This window comes from Poeciliopsis prolifica, unplaced genomic scaffold, assembly GCF_027474105.1.
Source record: "Poeciliopsis prolifica strain line A6 unplaced genomic scaffold, Auburn_PproV2 SCAFFOLD022, whole genome shotgun sequence".
Lineage (NCBI taxonomy): Eukaryota > Metazoa > Chordata > Actinopteri > Cyprinodontiformes > Poeciliidae > Poeciliopsis > Poeciliopsis prolifica.
The window spans coordinates 6,904,176-6,921,517 of NW_026562397.1; the positions used below are offsets into that span (position 1 = coordinate 6,904,176).

General features: G+C 39.0%; 1 protein-coding gene across 2 annotated transcripts; it reads right to left on the reverse strand.

The window, feature by feature from the left end:
• Window positions 1-485: 485 nt before the first annotated feature.
• Window positions 486-12,606, reverse strand: aadac (arylacetamide deacetylase). 2 transcript variants are annotated; one of them, XM_055045774.1, is made up of 6 exons: window positions 12,448-12,606; window positions 11,837-11,928; window positions 10,646-10,874; window positions 10,272-10,341; window positions 7,886-8,057; window positions 486-2,713 (listed from the first exon to the last, which is right to left on the reverse strand). In XM_055045774.1, the coding sequence occupies exons 2-6, from the start codon at window positions 11,873-11,875 to the stop codon at window positions 2,087-2,089; spliced, it is 1,137 nt and encodes a 378-aa protein (XP_054901749.1). In that variant the 5' UTR covers window positions 11,876-11,928; window positions 12,448-12,606; the 3' UTR covers window positions 486-2,086. The 2 variants fall into 2 exon arrangements, with proteins under 2 accessions (XP_054901749.1, XP_054901748.1); XM_055045773.1 differs by having other exon boundaries at window positions 11,837-12,606.
• Window positions 12,607-17,342: the final 4,736 nt, after the last annotated feature.

The following is a 17,342-nucleotide window of genomic DNA, read 5'->3' on the forward strand; positions in this document are numbered from 1 at the left end:
CTCCATCTGTTTACAGAATTCTGCATGAACATAGAGTGCACCAATTTCTCCACCAACAAAACGAAAAAAAAAAAGCAAAATCCCTAAGAGTTTAATTCATTTGCAACCATTCCCTTGCAGTGCCTCTTAAAATATGGTTATTAGTCCAACGTTGGCGTTTGAAGAGGACCAGTCATGAGGCGCATTTCAAAAGCACGAACCCAACAAACGTCCCTTTATGTTTCATGGGAATAAATCCAGGTTAAGATGAAAAAGTCGGTGTGCAAATGTGCATGTCTTTGTCCTCTGCACCCTGGAGCAGTTAAGTGTTTCATTGGATAACAGCTGAATCTCTGAACCTTCTATGTCTGTAAAAGGTGTAAAGTGACATCATGTTTTCTATCTATTCCTACTGTTTAGGTACCGCATGCTTTGTTAAGGTACTTTAGCTTATTAGAGGCAATTGTTGGCTGCCTGGAAACCACCGAGATGACTTCAGATGACTGTACAACATGTAACCTCTTCTTTAGAAACGTGTGATCACATCAGACCAAAAAAAACCCAACAATTTTTAGCAGTGAAAGCATAAGTCATTTTATTGTCATTTTACACGAAACTTGCATGAGGCCCACACATTTTCCAGCTGCAGAAACAAAATGTAAAACTAATTTTGAACATCCGAGAACGAAAACGTGTTGGGGCAAAAAACACGACACAGGGCAAATGTGGGAAGTTACATTGTTAGTAGCAGAGGGAGTGGCAGTATTGACATTTTTAATAACGTTAATAAAAATAGAATTCTCAAGCTGTCACTTGTTCATTCATTTCATATATTAAATTAAATAAATGAAATAGTCCTGAAATGCAAATGAGTTATATTCAGCGTTTGCAATGACTGGGGTTTAGTCAGCAAAAACATTCTTTCTGAATAATGTTAATATGAAAACCAAGTATGGTAATAAATATATTACAACTTTAAAATCGTCTACCTGAAACTTGAGTCATATGCTACAGCTTCATTTTCTATCAACTTCTGGGTTTTATGTAAAAACTTAAAAGTTTTGTTTTCAGAATGGGGTGAGCAGAGTCGTTTGTGCTCCAAATCTAAATGTTGATGCTGCATATTATAAGTTATAAATTGGGACGCTCTCTATAGATTAAGGCTTCATGATCAATCATTACCACATTTCTTCATTACATCACTCTTTTTGCCCCGTCGTTGCAACAATCTCTGCTGTGCTTTCTTAAACAAATGTTAGCGATGGTTGGATATATATATATATTTTTTTTTTTTACTAATAGTCAAATGGAATATGGACCATCAACATTCACTGACCTCATATGACCAGGAAACCAAAACGTTGTACATTGGTTACTTGCAAGAAGTGAAAATTAAAATTCAAGGGTGTGTCACATTCATGTTTTGTTGTTGTTGTTCTTGTCCCCCTCACTCCAGCGGCAAAATTAAATTTTACCAATCTTTGGATCAGAAACTATAATGAGTCAACAAGTTACAAATCGTTGAACTCATTTGTAACTCTTTGGAATGCGGTACATACTGTGATAAATGTTAACTTTGGCCAAAAAAGCATCTGGAAAAATCCTCTCCTGCTCGCAAAGACTTATAATGAATTCTTCAAATCTCTGCAGGGAGGTTTTACTTCCAGAGGTATGCATTACTGACTATTAAGACTAATATTGATACAATAAATACAAGATCTGAAGGAAAATCATGTGGTGCGAAGCAATAAGAAGGAGCTCTGTTCAGAGTTTAAAAACAAACCTGTCCATCAAACTAATATGATAGTCACAGTTTTATTATACATAAGCATTGAGTTTGCAGCTAGCGCAATGAAATGATGATGCATTTCACTCGTCACCTTAAAATTAAAAAAATATGTTCACTACAGTTTCAAAATTAGGCAAAATCCATTAGAAGGAAGTTATGAAATTAGCATATTTAAACAAAAACAGCATGACCAAAGAAGTACACCACCAAAAGTTAAAAACAACATGAAAAAAATTTTAACTAAACATTAGTGCATTGTGTGGAAAAAAAAATAACTGGAATACCCACTTATATAGTCAAAAGTTATCTTTTTTCTTTTTACAAATTATCCTTGAGCCATTTAATGTAGTTGTCTGTCATGCGACGTGCAATGAGGAAGTCAGTGGGCCACACAGTAAACATCAGTGCTCCGTGGAATCCCGTGTCATAGTGCTGGTGCGTCACCTCAACGCCAGCCGCCCGGAGCCGTGTGGCGTACATGATCCCGTCATCTCTGAGGACGTCGTACTCGCACGTCAGAATGTACGCCTTGGGTAGAGAGTGCAGGTCCGCGTCCGGGACAAGCAAAGGCGACGCCCTGGGGTCGGCCAATGACTGAGATGGCCCGGCCATCCCGGCCGCCTCCCCTTCGGTTCCCTGCGCAACAGCGGGAGCGCTGTAGTTGTACTCTTTGTGATATGCCTCCGGCAGAAAGGCGCTCCAGTTGACGAACTTCAGTAACCTGGACGACTCGGGGCTGTTGTGCGAGTTGGCCATCATGGCTCTGAAGAGGGCTTTGTTGCTCGTAAAATACTCACTCCAGAAGCGCACCATGAGCGTGCGTGGCAGAATCGGCATGTCTTCATTCTGCTGATATGAAGGCGTCTTGAGGTCCAACGCCTGCAGCACGGGGTAAAGGAGTGCCTGAGCCCTCAGCTTGATCTGCTGCTCAGACTCTTTCTGCAGCTGTGGAGCAGACACAAGTAAATCAGATTGTGTTAATAAAAAGATGGGGCATTACTTAGTGACATAAAACGAAAACAACAGGTTTCTGAAGAAGCCCCATATGTGATACTCACTGCTCATAAAAAAACATTTATCTTTTACTGTCATGGTAGTGATGTACAAGTTAAGGAAAATACAACAGTATCAACATTTTGGGGCTATTTATGTGCATCAGTCCTGACACTTATCCACAGAAAGTTAATTTTGGTGTTAAGCAATTGTTGGAAAAAAATATTTACATATATTTTTTTTTAAAGCATCTCTATCTTTTACTACTGTCACAACTGACAATTGTGCCTATCTTAAATACTCAACTAACTCCAGCACGGTCAAACAGTTAACTTCAGACTTTGTCCTTTCTTTGTCTGAAGCAATGAAGACACACAAAAAATTAAGAGCATGAAATTACAAACATCTACAGTTTTTCTTCCACTTTGACAATGGCATAGTTTTGGTCATCACTGCTAAATATTTGTAAGCTCTCACTCTCTTCAATTTTGTAGCTACTGGGCTGTCTATAAATTAACTCAATTGTTTGTATTGTACTTTTCAAGTCATGCAACCTGGAGTTCAGTGCTTTGCCGGTGAGCACGTCAACATGTGACAGGAGGAAACTGTAGTCGATCCTGCAACCTTTCCACTGCAAGACAATGACTCAACTTACTGAGCCACAGCCGCATTTGCCTGATTTTCTCTCTTTTTGCTTCACAATTCTATAAAGCAGTCGGTACATATATTGTTTTCTATTCATTTTGATTTCTGAAGAAGACGTGTGCTGATTCTGGCTTGGTGAAACAAGCTTTTAAATGACAAATGGATGAGCCATTAGCTACTACTTACCCCACACATCTTAACTTCCAGGTGAAAATAAATACATTTTTGTGAGTGCACCAGTTTACCAAGCCCCAATCAATACTCCTCTCGGTCATTAAAAGATTTTCCCAAGAATTTCTTCAGTCTGAAAGGCAAACGTATAAGAAGTAAACAGATGTGCAGACAAAACCGTTCCTTGTAGGTGCATTAATGTTGTCCGAGGATGCTACAAAGACACAGCTCTCGATCTCTCACTGTGATACTGAACCAGATAACAGTGCTGGACAAAAATCACGAGCCTCTTCTCACTTCTTTATATTTTGCTTTACATAAAGCCCTCTTTCTTAGTCTTCTAGAAAAAAAGACCTGGGGGATTTTTTTTTCCTAAAGGTTTTCTGAAGCTGCAGCTCACTCTCCTTGTTCATTTCCTGTCTTTTTCATAATGAGTCTTTTTACTTCAGACATTCACCTTCGACCAACAAAACAAATCTTGTGACATGATAAACGAGCTCGAAAAGCATCCTACATTCAAATGTTTTAAGATGTACTAGTGAGGAGAGTGTTTCAGTGTCATCTAAAACAGTCTCACATTGAAAATTACTCACTTTGTTGTAGCGTGATGTCTGGACTGTGGACACAGGCAAACTTAATTGTGGTTCTGGTCCTTAAACAGCATTTATGAAGGATGGGATGTTTTCCAAGGGGTCCAAGGATCCAGTAAAATAATTAATAAATAAATAAAAATGCACATGTGGCAACAAATCAGGTAATACACGCTAATAATGCAACAATTTGGTCATAACAAAAGTAACAGACCCAATCATGTTCTTGATTGTCAATAATTTAATTCAGTTTTTGGCCCAATAACAATAATTTGCAAGTTAAACCAAATTATATTATTGGCTAGATGACACTGAACAAACACTGTGTTCCAGCACATTCCACGAAGAGATCCAAACAGCTAGTGTCACAAAACCAGGTTATGAACACATTCACTGATTCTAAGAAAATGCTCCCTAATGTTATTAAGCTATTACAAGCAAACCTGTTGCAATGCAAGCTGTACTTTTATTGCCTTTGCCAGGAAGAATGAATGTACTGCTACCTCCTCTGTGCTTTTGTTCCGTCAGCTGCGTGGGACCAGACACAGGCTTGTTATCAGCAAACAAACCAACATAGACCCTTTACGCCGCTGGAATTAGGAGACGGCTGTTCTCGCCAACGAACACTTATACCCTTAACATGGATCCTTCACAAATACGCATGACTACCAAACTACACAGCACTGGCAAAAAAAATATTTTGTTTCTAAGAAATGCACTTCTAATTATGTGTGGTTCAAATAAAATATTATTTCAGCTTCAGTTTTCAAAGATTTCTAAGTAATGACGTATTATCATTACTTTATTGGCTTTGTTATATTTAAGATGACCAAAAGTATTACTTCATCGGCAGGTATTAAGTTACTGGCCACAATTGCCTAACAGGATTAGCATTTGTTTAACTTGCTTTATCCAAGTCATCAACGTTGGATTCTCAAGACCTTCCTCCCTCTTCATCATAGATGAGTAGCTGCTGGTGCGGTTATATGAGCTTCATCGACACGACCTCTCAGCTCTGCAACTAATTCCCTACACAAAGCTTTGGATCTTAGAGAATGATTGAAAGGATGGCTCATTTCACCTTCACTTACAAACACAGACGGGCACGTCGTTGTGTCACAGCTACATTTGCAGTTGTGTTTTTTGCAGATGTTTTGTGACGCACACTTTCAAACGAAGTCGGCGCTCATCATACAGTGTTTGCGATTTGTCCTAACTTTACTAAAGCCCAAGGAAATGACTTGAGGATTCACCCAAACCTCAACCCAGATCACTATTACAAAATTAAATTCCAAGGAGATTATCTGCGGCATGCACAAGGATTGTTCTTGAGCCGGGGTTCTGTCTGTTCATGTGCCTGTTGTACATTGTGGAGCCTAAAGTTTTCTCCTGAGCCTCCTCTGATGAACTCTCTCTAATGCAAATACACGTCCTCTCTTCAGCAACCAAATGCTATTAAGTTATAGCAAATTTTCCTATTAAGTTATAGCTAATTTTCTCTTCATTTTTTTTTATTATTATGTAATTATCTTTAATAAAACAAGATTGCTTTGCCTCATATCAGGTAAAGTGGCTTAATTGCTGATCAAATTGCCCATGCGTGCCTCAAAGCCATAAATGCTACTTCTGCCTATCATGAGAACATTATTTGTTTTGTGCAATGAGCTAGTCTCCATTTCTATTTTCAATCAGCAGAAAATGCAGCACTGCCCCAACAAACAAAGGCTGGATTATTGCCTAGAAGCTCTGTCAGCATTGGCTGCTTGATACAAGCTCTTTTAGACTGGTGTAAAGTTTGGGAAATTCACTTTTACCAATTCCCCAACTCAAAAATAGAACTTTTTTTAGTATTAAATATTAACACTGTTAAGTGTTTTGGAAATGTTTCAGACTATGAATGTTAATGCTCTCTTTTATTTAGAGAGATTCTTTCAAGTTTGACAAAAATAGGGTACAACAGCCGCAGTCCTGACTCAGTTATTACATAAATCTAAGCCAGTGTTTCTCTTACTTTTTCAGGCCGAGGACCACTGACTCCATTTTACAAACACACAAAGACCACATAACGTGAAACACAACATCTTAATATAAATAACCTGAAATGAAAACATTTGTCTCTTAACTCACTGTCTTTGTTCCTCCTTATGCGCTGTTTTGTAAATTTCACCGGCCAAAATCAACTTTAAACAAGCTTGCTCGGGGCGTTTCAAGTTGCTAACAAATTCTGAAAGTATGGATTCTAAGCTTTCCATTGATATAAAACACATGTAAATAATTAAAAAAAAGGTCAGTACTACAAATGTTGTGTGCACTCGCAGCGTTTTAGGGCTATTTGTCATTCAGAAGAACAATAAAAGAAATTCTAGACTTGAGTTGCATTGAGCTATCTGTTCTTTTAGCCAACAGATAGCCCAACATAAATATTTTATTTTCGGAGTTAAGGTGCAGTTAGTCAGTGTGGGGTGCAGCTCTTTTCACCACTGGCTTATTGTATTCATCACAGCCTAGATATTCATGCCTGTGGCACGCTTTATGTCGTAACAGTGTTGGAAAAACAAAAGTTCTGCAACTCAACTGAGAAACTTTCAGGGTCTTCTTTTTAGTGACCCGGACTTAAGTCATTTATCCATTATTATTATTAAAAACAATCCTTGAGGACCCTCTCGAGGGGGACAGCGGACTACAAGTGGTCCAGAAACCATAATTTGAGAAAGACTGGTCTAAGCTAAGGTCATAATTTGTTGACATGTTTTGAATTTAAAAATCCCTCTGTGACATCTAAGAAGAGTTTTTCAGATGAACCTCCAGACATCCAAAACCCAGAACAAGAAGAGACCCGAACCACCTTAGAGTGACAATTTGGAAGCAGAACCAGTCCATCTAACAAACAAAAAGAAACTTAGTCAGTTTTGCTGAAAAAAGGCGAACCAACAGACGTTTATGGACTAAAGTAAGACAGTATTTATTATATCATAATAAAAACTTTCATCTCTCAATTCTGGTGCAGAGAAATGACAGACAAAAGGTAGTTATGAATCTCCGTTTCATTGTCTTTCTGAACATTTTTCCCTTATGAATTAAGGTCAATAGTAAAACTTTATGATCTCTTCCTTTGAGCTTCTGAGAGACAAAAAACTTTTAAATTGTTTCGGTCAAATTCGGAGTCTTCGTTTCACTGTAATAAGAATTGTGTTTATAAAATTATTGGTGTGTGTTTATTTGTCCATTTAAGCTTGGGTGGGCTGATTATAATAGACTTAGTTTGTGGCAATACTAATGATTAGCTGTCATTGGGAGACCTAATAATCATGATTACCAGTACAAATTATTTCTTTTGATTAGAAATAAAAAAAATAATTATATTCTTCTTTTGCATCCATTTAATGTAATGTAGAAAATCCTGACTCCTCCTTCAAATGATTATTTGATAAGATTATTTAACTGTCTTGTGACAATTGATTCGATTGATTTGTCACATCAATTGCATTTTGGAAACAGCTTAAAACAGCTACAAAAAATTCTTGATCGGTCAAGGTCAAGAAATTCTCTGGCATTAAACAAAGTTCAGAAGTAAATTCATTTCTTTACTGACATGCCAAAGATAGATAACATAGCTGTGAAAAAGTCTACAAATTTCTGCTAAATCCACCTTTTCTTATGCCCTCAGATCCTATGAGAAACCAAATTTAAGCCTCTGCAGCAAAAACAGACTTTGTACCTGCTGAGAGACTGCCGCTGCAAGGTTCCCTCCAGCACTATCCCCTGACACAGCAACACGCCCCGGGTCCACAGAGTACCGGGCTAGCACCCCCTTCTGGAGGAAGTATTTGACCACACGGTGCACGTCCTCATATGGGACGGGGAAATGGTGAGCAGGGGCGAGGCGGTACCTAAAACAGATAAGAGTTTGCAGATTACTCCTGCAGTAAAAACAAAGGCTTTGGAGGTCAGACTCAGACAAAACTTTAATCCTGGAAACATCAACACGATCAAATTTCAGCGTGAACGACAACAAAGACAAGCAAATAAGTCACTATGCAAAATTTGCAAAAAAAACTTTCAAAAGTTATTTTTTTAAATGAGTGCTATGTCAAATGAAAAAGTCAAACTGGAATGAGTTTGTTTGTTTAACCGTCCAGTAGTTTATTGACTCCTGTCATTTATATAAAGGTTATTGATGGAAATGTGGATAAAGTCTTCAGAACATGCTGTAAATACTTTGTGAACAATAATTTATCAATAGAATATCTCTGAATTTTTGAAGTTATGTTCTATTAAAATAATATAAGCTGCTAATATTTTAGGTCAAGTATATATTTCTCTTTGTGTGTTGAAAAATGCAATGAGTTTGGTTCCTTAAGCTGATACCAAGAATGGCAAAGACATATCTTAAAACAATCGCACCTCTTACTTTCATATGTCTTCTGTGTTAATAACATGCTAATGGAAACATGACAGAGACTTCAAGCTTCAGAAATCAATGTTTACAAGCAAAGACAACAATAATTTTAAGATTGGAGTTGTTTTAAGATTGCATAAGTCTCCTTCGGTCTAACTTTTATGTTATCTAAAGAATGTAATATGCATTTCTCCTTAATGATGATGCTATGAACTTCACCTACTAATATTACTACTAATGAAATCATACTTTTTTTATTGTTAAAGTTTTTATTATTTCAGAACACATGCGTATATATAAAACCCCTCTCAGAAGAGAAGAGTCTTTGTGACATGGGTATCTACACACCTATCCACGTTCCAATGTGTTGTAACACTGCTTTTCAGTGTAAGGCATAAGTCTGTCAAGGGGTTAGCAGAAGTGCTTTCAGGCAAGAGGCTTGTCCTTGATGCTAGCTTGCTTCTCGTTGCTGCACTGTTGAAAAACTTAGCTTTGTTGTTGCTTGACATTTCGTCGGTAAATTGTCTTAGAAAGACTTTAGGATTTAGCATAACAGATGTATTTATATCCGGGTAAATTGAAAGGGGTATATTCCAAATAAATGTGAAAGAAGTTTCTGGAGCTCTTTTATAATAGTCCCATGTGATTCAATGAAATTGTACTTAAGAAAATTTTAACTTTAATTTCCTCACCAAAAGTAATTGTGTAATTATTGTAACGCTGCTGTCAGTGAATTATTAAATAAATGTAAGAAAGTTTATTAGGGAGATGAGATGAAGACCACAACAAATAGGAAATCTCACACAAATTTTCCACATAACTAGCACAGCAGCTATATAAAGAAAAAAAAGTTATTTTTTTTTTATTTTTTTTATCACAAACAGTGAACTGAGAGTGAGAGACAAAACCCCCAAAAGTTCCTGTTTGCCATATTTTTAGGGATGCAACTAAAAAAAAAATATGTGGAATCCCAATTATCCAATTGGATAAAATAAACTTCGAACATTCTGCTGATTTCTCATTAAACCACCAAAGTCATTTTCATACAAAATTACAAATACATTAAATATACAAATGAACGATTCAATTCCCTTGTTTAAATAAGAAAATACAATAACAGCATTACTTTAGTGAACGCTGGATCATTGGTATAAAGAACCCATTAGCAGCTAAAGAATCTTTCACACATCAACATGTGAGAAGACCAGCCCTTTCTGCTGGACTTAACTGTGTAAATCTGTTGACTGTGTTTTGGATTAACAGATTAATAATTGGAAAGCAAAAGGTGCTCAACATGAGATTTGTTTAGTTTTTACAGAATTTTAAAAGGGTTAAGGTAAATCTCTGCCACTTGTGAAGTTAAGGGTAAAATGTATTGACAAGTAGAGGTCTTGAGTGCAACATTTATTCGTTGTACAGTTTTGCCTTCTTTACTGCTGACATTTTTAATCAATACTAAATTCGGTGACTATTATTTTAATCCTAATTAAGTGTTCCAGCCCTATGTATTCTCCTCTTTCAATAGTTAAAGCTGGTCAGTGGGACAATTGAGATAAAAGGAAGAAAAGAGTCATAGCAGTACTTTGAAAAAAAAGTTGTTTTTTTTTCATTTATAAATGGAAAGAGATCCATTTTTATTTGTCATATTGAGGTTTTCTGCATTTTGTTGCATTTACATTTTCTAAAACGACAGCAAAACACTTACTCTACAGACAGAACGACAGCATCAAGTTCAGTGACGATCTTTCTGGCCAGCAGATCATATGGACTCATCCCTGCACAGAAAGACAACCCAATGTCAGACATGCCTTAGTAGATTAATGAATTCCTTTAACAGTACAGTAACTTGCATGAATAAAAAGGGATTCTGTCCAACAAAATGTAAAGTTATTCATTCAACAGACTGAGCATACAACATGAAATTATTATTATGTTCATGGATAGTTTGGCTCTTTGCCCAGGACACTATACTGCACAAGCCCTCAAAAAGTTGTCTGTCAGACAAACTGATTTTCTTTAAAATATATTGAAGCTATAAAAGACTTCATTTCTGTGAATATGCAACAAAACCCAACCTACGGGAGCTTCCTAGACACCATCCTCCCCCGTGCAGATAAATGACGGCTCTCCTCAGGTCAGCGTCTCCGCCCTGGCGCTTCGGTTGGTAAAGCACCACCTCCACGCCGTCGAACTTTTCTTCTGTCACTTTGACATGCTCATCAGACACCGGTACGATCTTTTCTAATAGAGTAATGACATACATTACATCCATGTAGTCCTTCAGACCCGCTGACTCACACAGGTCTGCCTGGAAAAGGGAAACAGACAATAAGAGGTTAAGAGAGATATCATCACATCCCGATCGTAAAATGAAAAAAATTTAAGCTCGCAGCCTTGGGACGTGAATCTGGGAGAACTAGTCACATGAATGCAGCTCTGTGTAACGTCAACTGTTCCTGAAGACCATCTCTCAGCAGAAACCACAACGAAGAGGAATTCAAAACTAAAAAGTAACTCGAGCCTGAAACACCAACACTGGGACATTCTTCTTATTTCATGAGCTCGAAACGGATCTCCGGTTATTAACCAAAGCCAAAATACAAATGGGCTCATTTCACTGTAAAATCAAATAAAGACTTTAACAGCTTCCCATAAACTATATGACATTAAAACGACCATAACCTGCAGTCAGCCTCGCATAATTTACAGGGAGTGCTTTATGGAACTGCTCTATAATTTGTGCCTGTCTGCAAATGATTTCCCCCCAAAATAAGTGAAGGATGCCATCTTAAGTGTGCTGATGTATGGCTCGTTGCTCCAAAACACATCTTCACCATCGTCTGTGTTAAATTATAGACATGCACAAGTTGCTTTTTTAAAAAGCTTGTAATATAGGTATCTAAAAAAAACTCCAGTTTGCCACTACTATATTAGGTATTATAAACCACAGGTGTCTAGCCCTCATAAATGGAGGAGAGTTTCCATAATAGGATCTATTATTAGACCAGGTGAGGACTATACAACACATGGATTAGCATCTGACATAATCTGGTGTAACCAGTATGCGTATCTACATCAGCAAAAAGTAATAATAGAAAAAAAAAGTTTAACCTGCTCTAAAAGAAGAAGCAATAATGAACATCAACACATGAAGCAACTGGAAAACAAAAATATCTGCAAAGCCTGAGTGATAAAAGCTTTGTCTATAATGTCAATAATTAAAAGAAAAATCATTAGGAACTAAAGGAGGAGGAAAAGTTTTTCTCTTACCAGGTGACTGAGAGTTCTGAAAAAGGAATTGGTCAGCATGAGTTTCCATCTCTCCTCTATCCTTTCAGGAATTGGCTCGTAAACATAATAGGCTGTGAAAGAGCAGAAAGCGACGAATAAAATGACGCCGCCAAGCCTCATCTTACAGCGAGCGTCCGCCGGCCGCTGAGCGCGAGCTGCAAACACGGACGGACTGTTTGGCTGCACTTGTTAAGGAGAGTCACTTCGGCGCGCGGAAGAGCGTACGCCCCAAAAAACAAAACAAAAAGAAGAAGAAGAAATCAATTTCGGATCCAGACGAGCTAAAAGTTACAGCGTGTGGTTGGCGTCATTTGCTTCTTATCGAGCCGCATATTCGGAGCTTTTCTTCGCTGAAGGCGCGCGCTCCGCAGAGCATGTCTGTCTCGTGCGGCGGCGGAATTAATTGAGGTCTCAGCGGGGTGGAGAGGGCGCGCGCGTCGTGAGCTCACGAGGCAACGCCGACCCACCTCGCCCGTGGGGCAATTCCTCAGGTGCTCTCTAATCGTTTGTGGATTAGAGAGGAAACGCGACAGAGCTCTGCGCGGAAATGCAGCGGCCACGCAGATACGGGAGCTTTTGGAACAACACACCTCCATGCAGACCCGCTCTCTTAAGTATCTACGATGTCATTAACATCCGACCGAGCTCGCGCGTTCTCCTCGCCCGGACACAGTCGCCCCTTCTGGATTCTTCTGCGGCTCCGTCTGATTTCCGAGAGAGGCTCTCGGTATCCCCAACTTCTGAGCGAGCGGCTATCGCTAAATGAAGGTCCAGATAAGCATACGTGGCTGCGAGGCAGCCTAAGCTAATTATACGATTGGTGTTAGATTCGCCACCCACCCCCCCATCCCACCGGCATCACTGACAGCCAAAAGAAACATGACTCTGATGCTCTAACTTTCAAAACGGAGAGCAGCCGAGAGCTGCAGGATTTAGACACAGAAGAGTCAAGAGCAAGCAGGAGCTTTCCTCAACCCGTGCTTTCAATGGCAGCTTGTTCTGTACAAAGCTCAAGGTCATGTCCTGAATCCCATGGCTGAGGCTGAAGAAACAATCCAGTAAATAAACAAGTGTGCAGGAGTCTACAGTCTGAAAGTGAATAACAGCTTATATTACATTAATATCCAGTAAAGTACCGATGAGTAACATCATAAGTCTAAATGCAATAAGTGCAGTGATGCAATAAAGCTGTTGAGGCAATAGCTTAATAACATTTAGGCATAGGTATAATGTTGGCTTCATTAGCATAGCGCAAACAGAAACCCTTTGAAAATGGGGGTGGGGAGAGAAAATTCATACTCAAAATACTACACTGTGTAAAATATTTTCCTCCGAGCTGACTGCATGACAGAACTGTATTCTGCGAATTAACAATTTAATAAAAAAAAACACATTTAACCTAAAATAAGAGATGCTGTATAAAATCACCCCCTTACAGTGGTGTGAAAAAGTGTGTTGGTCTTCTTCCTGATTTCACCCTTTTTTTGCATGTTTGTCGCACTTCACTGTTTTATAACATTGAATCAGTTTAAATATAGGTCAAATACAACATGAGCAAACACAAAATGCTGTTTTTAAATGAAGGAGAGGAGGAAAAATAGTTTATGCAGGATTCCTAGACTTGAATTTACTACCTTTAAATACCTATTTTTATTGCAGTTACAAGATTTTTACTACCAACAGAATCGAGCAGCAGACTCTTTTGGGGCAGCGGTGAATTCTAGGGGTGCACCGATTCATCGGCACAGATTTCCTTAATTTTGGGAGATCAGCGATCGGCCGACATTTACATTGTGAAGCCAGTCTTATCCCCTGATCTTATCGACCTCAGCAAAGGTCTGAAAATCAGCCACTGTCCTCTTCTGCTCTGCTGTGAGAGGTTTGACTGACATGGCCCACCAGGTCATGACTGCACAGTCGCAGTTAACAAAAGTGACCCCACTGTTCCCAAAAGCAATTTTAGTGACATTCCAGACAAAAGAAATATTATTGAGCAAAATCGGAATCGGCAGGTCAGGGTTTTTAAAGATTGGTAATCGCCGATTGGTTATGGTTGTAACTGTGTTTCACTGAAATCCCAAAGCTTTGGAAATGGCTTTGTAACCCAATTCAAACTGATAGGCTGCAATGACCTGAATTTCTATGAAAGTCATTTCAATTATGCAACCATTTAATTTTTTTATTCAATTGTTCTCTAAATCAGCTTCCACTTTTTAGGGGAATAAAATAGTTCTGAAACATTTTGTTGTTGCTATAAAAATTGTACAAAATCCGAGGGGTGAATACTTTCTGTTGGCTCTCTGTCTAACACCAGATTGAATTAGTTGGGAAAAGAGATGCCTAAGTGGAATGACAAACATAAATCTTATCTCAAACAAACATGTCTCTCCACTGTCAACTAAAGTAATCAATCCACAACCTCTGAAATTAGCATTACCATCGCAAGTAGCATCATATCACCAGCTTTTTTTATCTTGAGGAGGCAGTGAACTAAAGTCCAATCGGGTAGCTCAAAATGGAGGTCTGCAAAGAATAATGAGGCTTCTTGAAAAATTGGTAACAATTTGTGATCCAATTTTTGGGCTAAAACTGCGTCAAGTTTTGTTTTTACCCTAGCAGAACAAATCAAACATTTGACAAAAATACATGACCCCAAAAAACAACAATGTCTGTTTAAACAAGCATCTCATAAAGGAAGAAGTGTAGGACTTTGATTGTGAGCCACCTTCCTCGCTTTATTAGATAAATAACTTGCGCCCTGTAAAGCTTTGAAGATGAAATATTTTTGGGACTAATTATGATGGAAAGGGATGCGAGTGGGTTTAAACCGGACGCTGTTCGGTCAGTCAGGTTTTTCTGCATGCTTCAAACCAGAAGAGCCGCGTGTCCGCACGTGACTCCAAGCTGCCCTCTGTGTAGTGACCTTTTCAAACTTTTTGTTTTTCTCCCTCCGTCAAGTCCAAAGTTGTAATTGGCTGGTGGGTTTTCGGAGCCGGCGAGTGCCTCCTTCCACCAGCCATCAAAACCGTTATTGAGATGTACCCTGCCAGATTCGGTTCGTTACGGAGTGTAAAACGCTCCGGGAGGCTGGTCGGGCTGAGCAGCAGAATACCAAATCCCTTCTATGAATGCATAATTACACTTCAGACACACAGGGATTCTCCCTGGATTTCCCTCCTTTCATTTCCACTCCGAGATACGGATCGCTCTCCGCTTCTGAGGGAAACCACCTTATAAATCTTTCATGGCTCTCTCTCCGCTTTCGACAACTAGTTAGTAGTGGGAGCCGGTCTCAGAGCATTAGTGGGTGGGAATGTTGACTTCATGTACGTAGGGACCTGCTGTGCTGTTGCACAACACCTTGCTGCGTGTCCGGATAACTCACAGGACCAAAACAAGGAAAAGGATGAATATGTATTCCTGTGGTATCGCTGTATACACAGTATGGAGTAGCTACATAAGTGCAGAAAGGAGGCAGGTAATGCCTTTCTGTTCTTCTATTTTTTATTATTATTATTATTATTTTTTGTAATGCACATTCTTGAGATCTGATCAAGCACGTCAAATTCTTATAATTAGGGCGCTCAGTTCACCCTCCCCCCATCTGCCCCCCATCTCTCTCCCCTTCACTAAAGATGAATGTGAGCGGCAAACCTTTTCACATTTTAATTTGCAGAACCCCTGCTGGAGCAAAGTTTGCTGCATAGTGTGAGGCATCTGAAGGCAACGCATTCCTATTCAGGCTGAGATGAGCAAAAAAAAGAAAAGAAATGAATAGCACATTTTTTTACATAGTGATCAGGCAATTGATTTTGATATGCACCGTTTCATAACTCTCAGGGTGAAAAAGTCAGAGAAAGTGCACACTCATACCAATGAACAGCTCTGTCAGCTGAACAACATGCTAATCTTGCATAAAGTATTTGAGTTCTGTTGATTCCAGTGATCAAAAACACCAAACAGGCCAAATGCAGATGCACTCTAGGTATTTTCGTCTGGTTCAAACACATCTAATCAAAGGACTTTGTATATATTTCACGATGATGTGACAGCATATGGCATGAGACGGATGATGGAAAAATAAAAAATCTAGCTCCTTCACCACATCTTTCAATCTGCAGAAATGCACTGCTCCTGGTCAAAAACAACCAATCAGTGCCAAGAGAAAGGTCTTAGCGCTGTCAGTCATTCTTGTGTATGCGCTGCTCAATGTGCCAGTGGTGGAGATACAACTTACTCTTACAGGAAAACTGTTTATCCGCCCTTCATCATCTAACCTGAGCATTTATGACAGGCTCTGCTGTTCGGCAGGAGCTGTAGCATAGCAGAGCGCAAGGGGGAGGGTGTGAGCAGCGCATGCACAAGCATGACTGCCAGGCCCTCCTCCTCACTTTGATTGGTTGTTTCTAACTGAATGGGGTGCTTCTGCAGTTATACTGGGAGCACTGGGAGAAGGCAGAGGAGTTTTTTGACTGATTATCTGTCTCTTGGGATACTTTTACGATGTAGCGACAGCTTTCAGAAATATGTTCACTCGAAGTACAAGTTTGTGTTCTTCAAAAGCATGTTTTGAGTTGGGACTTGCCAACATATAATTGGGCTGAACAGACGGGGAGGAAATTTGAGGAGGCCGATTTTCAGTACATTTACAGAAATAAGTTGAGATGCAGTATTGAATATTAGCATAAATTGGCGAGTGACATTTTAGGTAAATAAAATTACAAACATATAATTTCATAAAGAATGAGAGCCCCATGTGACATGAAACTTAACTCAAAAGCAGAGGTCCGTGTGTGCACATCGGAGATCTGGTTCTTTATCTCTTATATTAGAAACTGGACGATTTCAGTCGTCCAGTCGTCCAGAAGAGGGTTGAAAATGATCTCTGTGTGAGTTTAATCAAATTGAAAGTGAAATGAACTATTTGTTTTCATTGTCCCTTCATGTAATATTTTCAGGAACAAATTCTTCGGTGATGTCTTTTCTGTTGTTGTTTTATGCAACGACAGCAACAGTATGAAGATGAGCAGCAGTTTTTATCGAAGTATCGTGTCTTTTAGGGAGATCAGTATGCTTCCAAAGCTTGGCACCTTTAAAAAAGGTTTATTTTTGAAGGATCTTGATGTTGCGCTCTGTCCCCAACTTTGTTTTATGTTTGTGTTTGTGGGTACATTTTATGATGTTTGGCAAAAAAAGAAAAACAACAGATTTTTTTTTTATTAACGTTGCACACTGCAGCTTTCAGTCTGGACTTTTTCTAAACCCTTTCAGATTCTTTTGTATCTTTTGAGGTTTTCAGACATAAACTTATTGGTGTGCTTCAGACGGCTTTCCTGCTGCGCAACCTAAAAACAACTTGGATTATGCAAAAGAACTGACAGGCATAATTTATGGTTTCATCCATTATAGCAAACTGCTCAGGCCTTGAAGCCGAAAACAGCCTGACTACCGAGGTAGTCTGAAGAACGGCCCATCGGTCTGATTC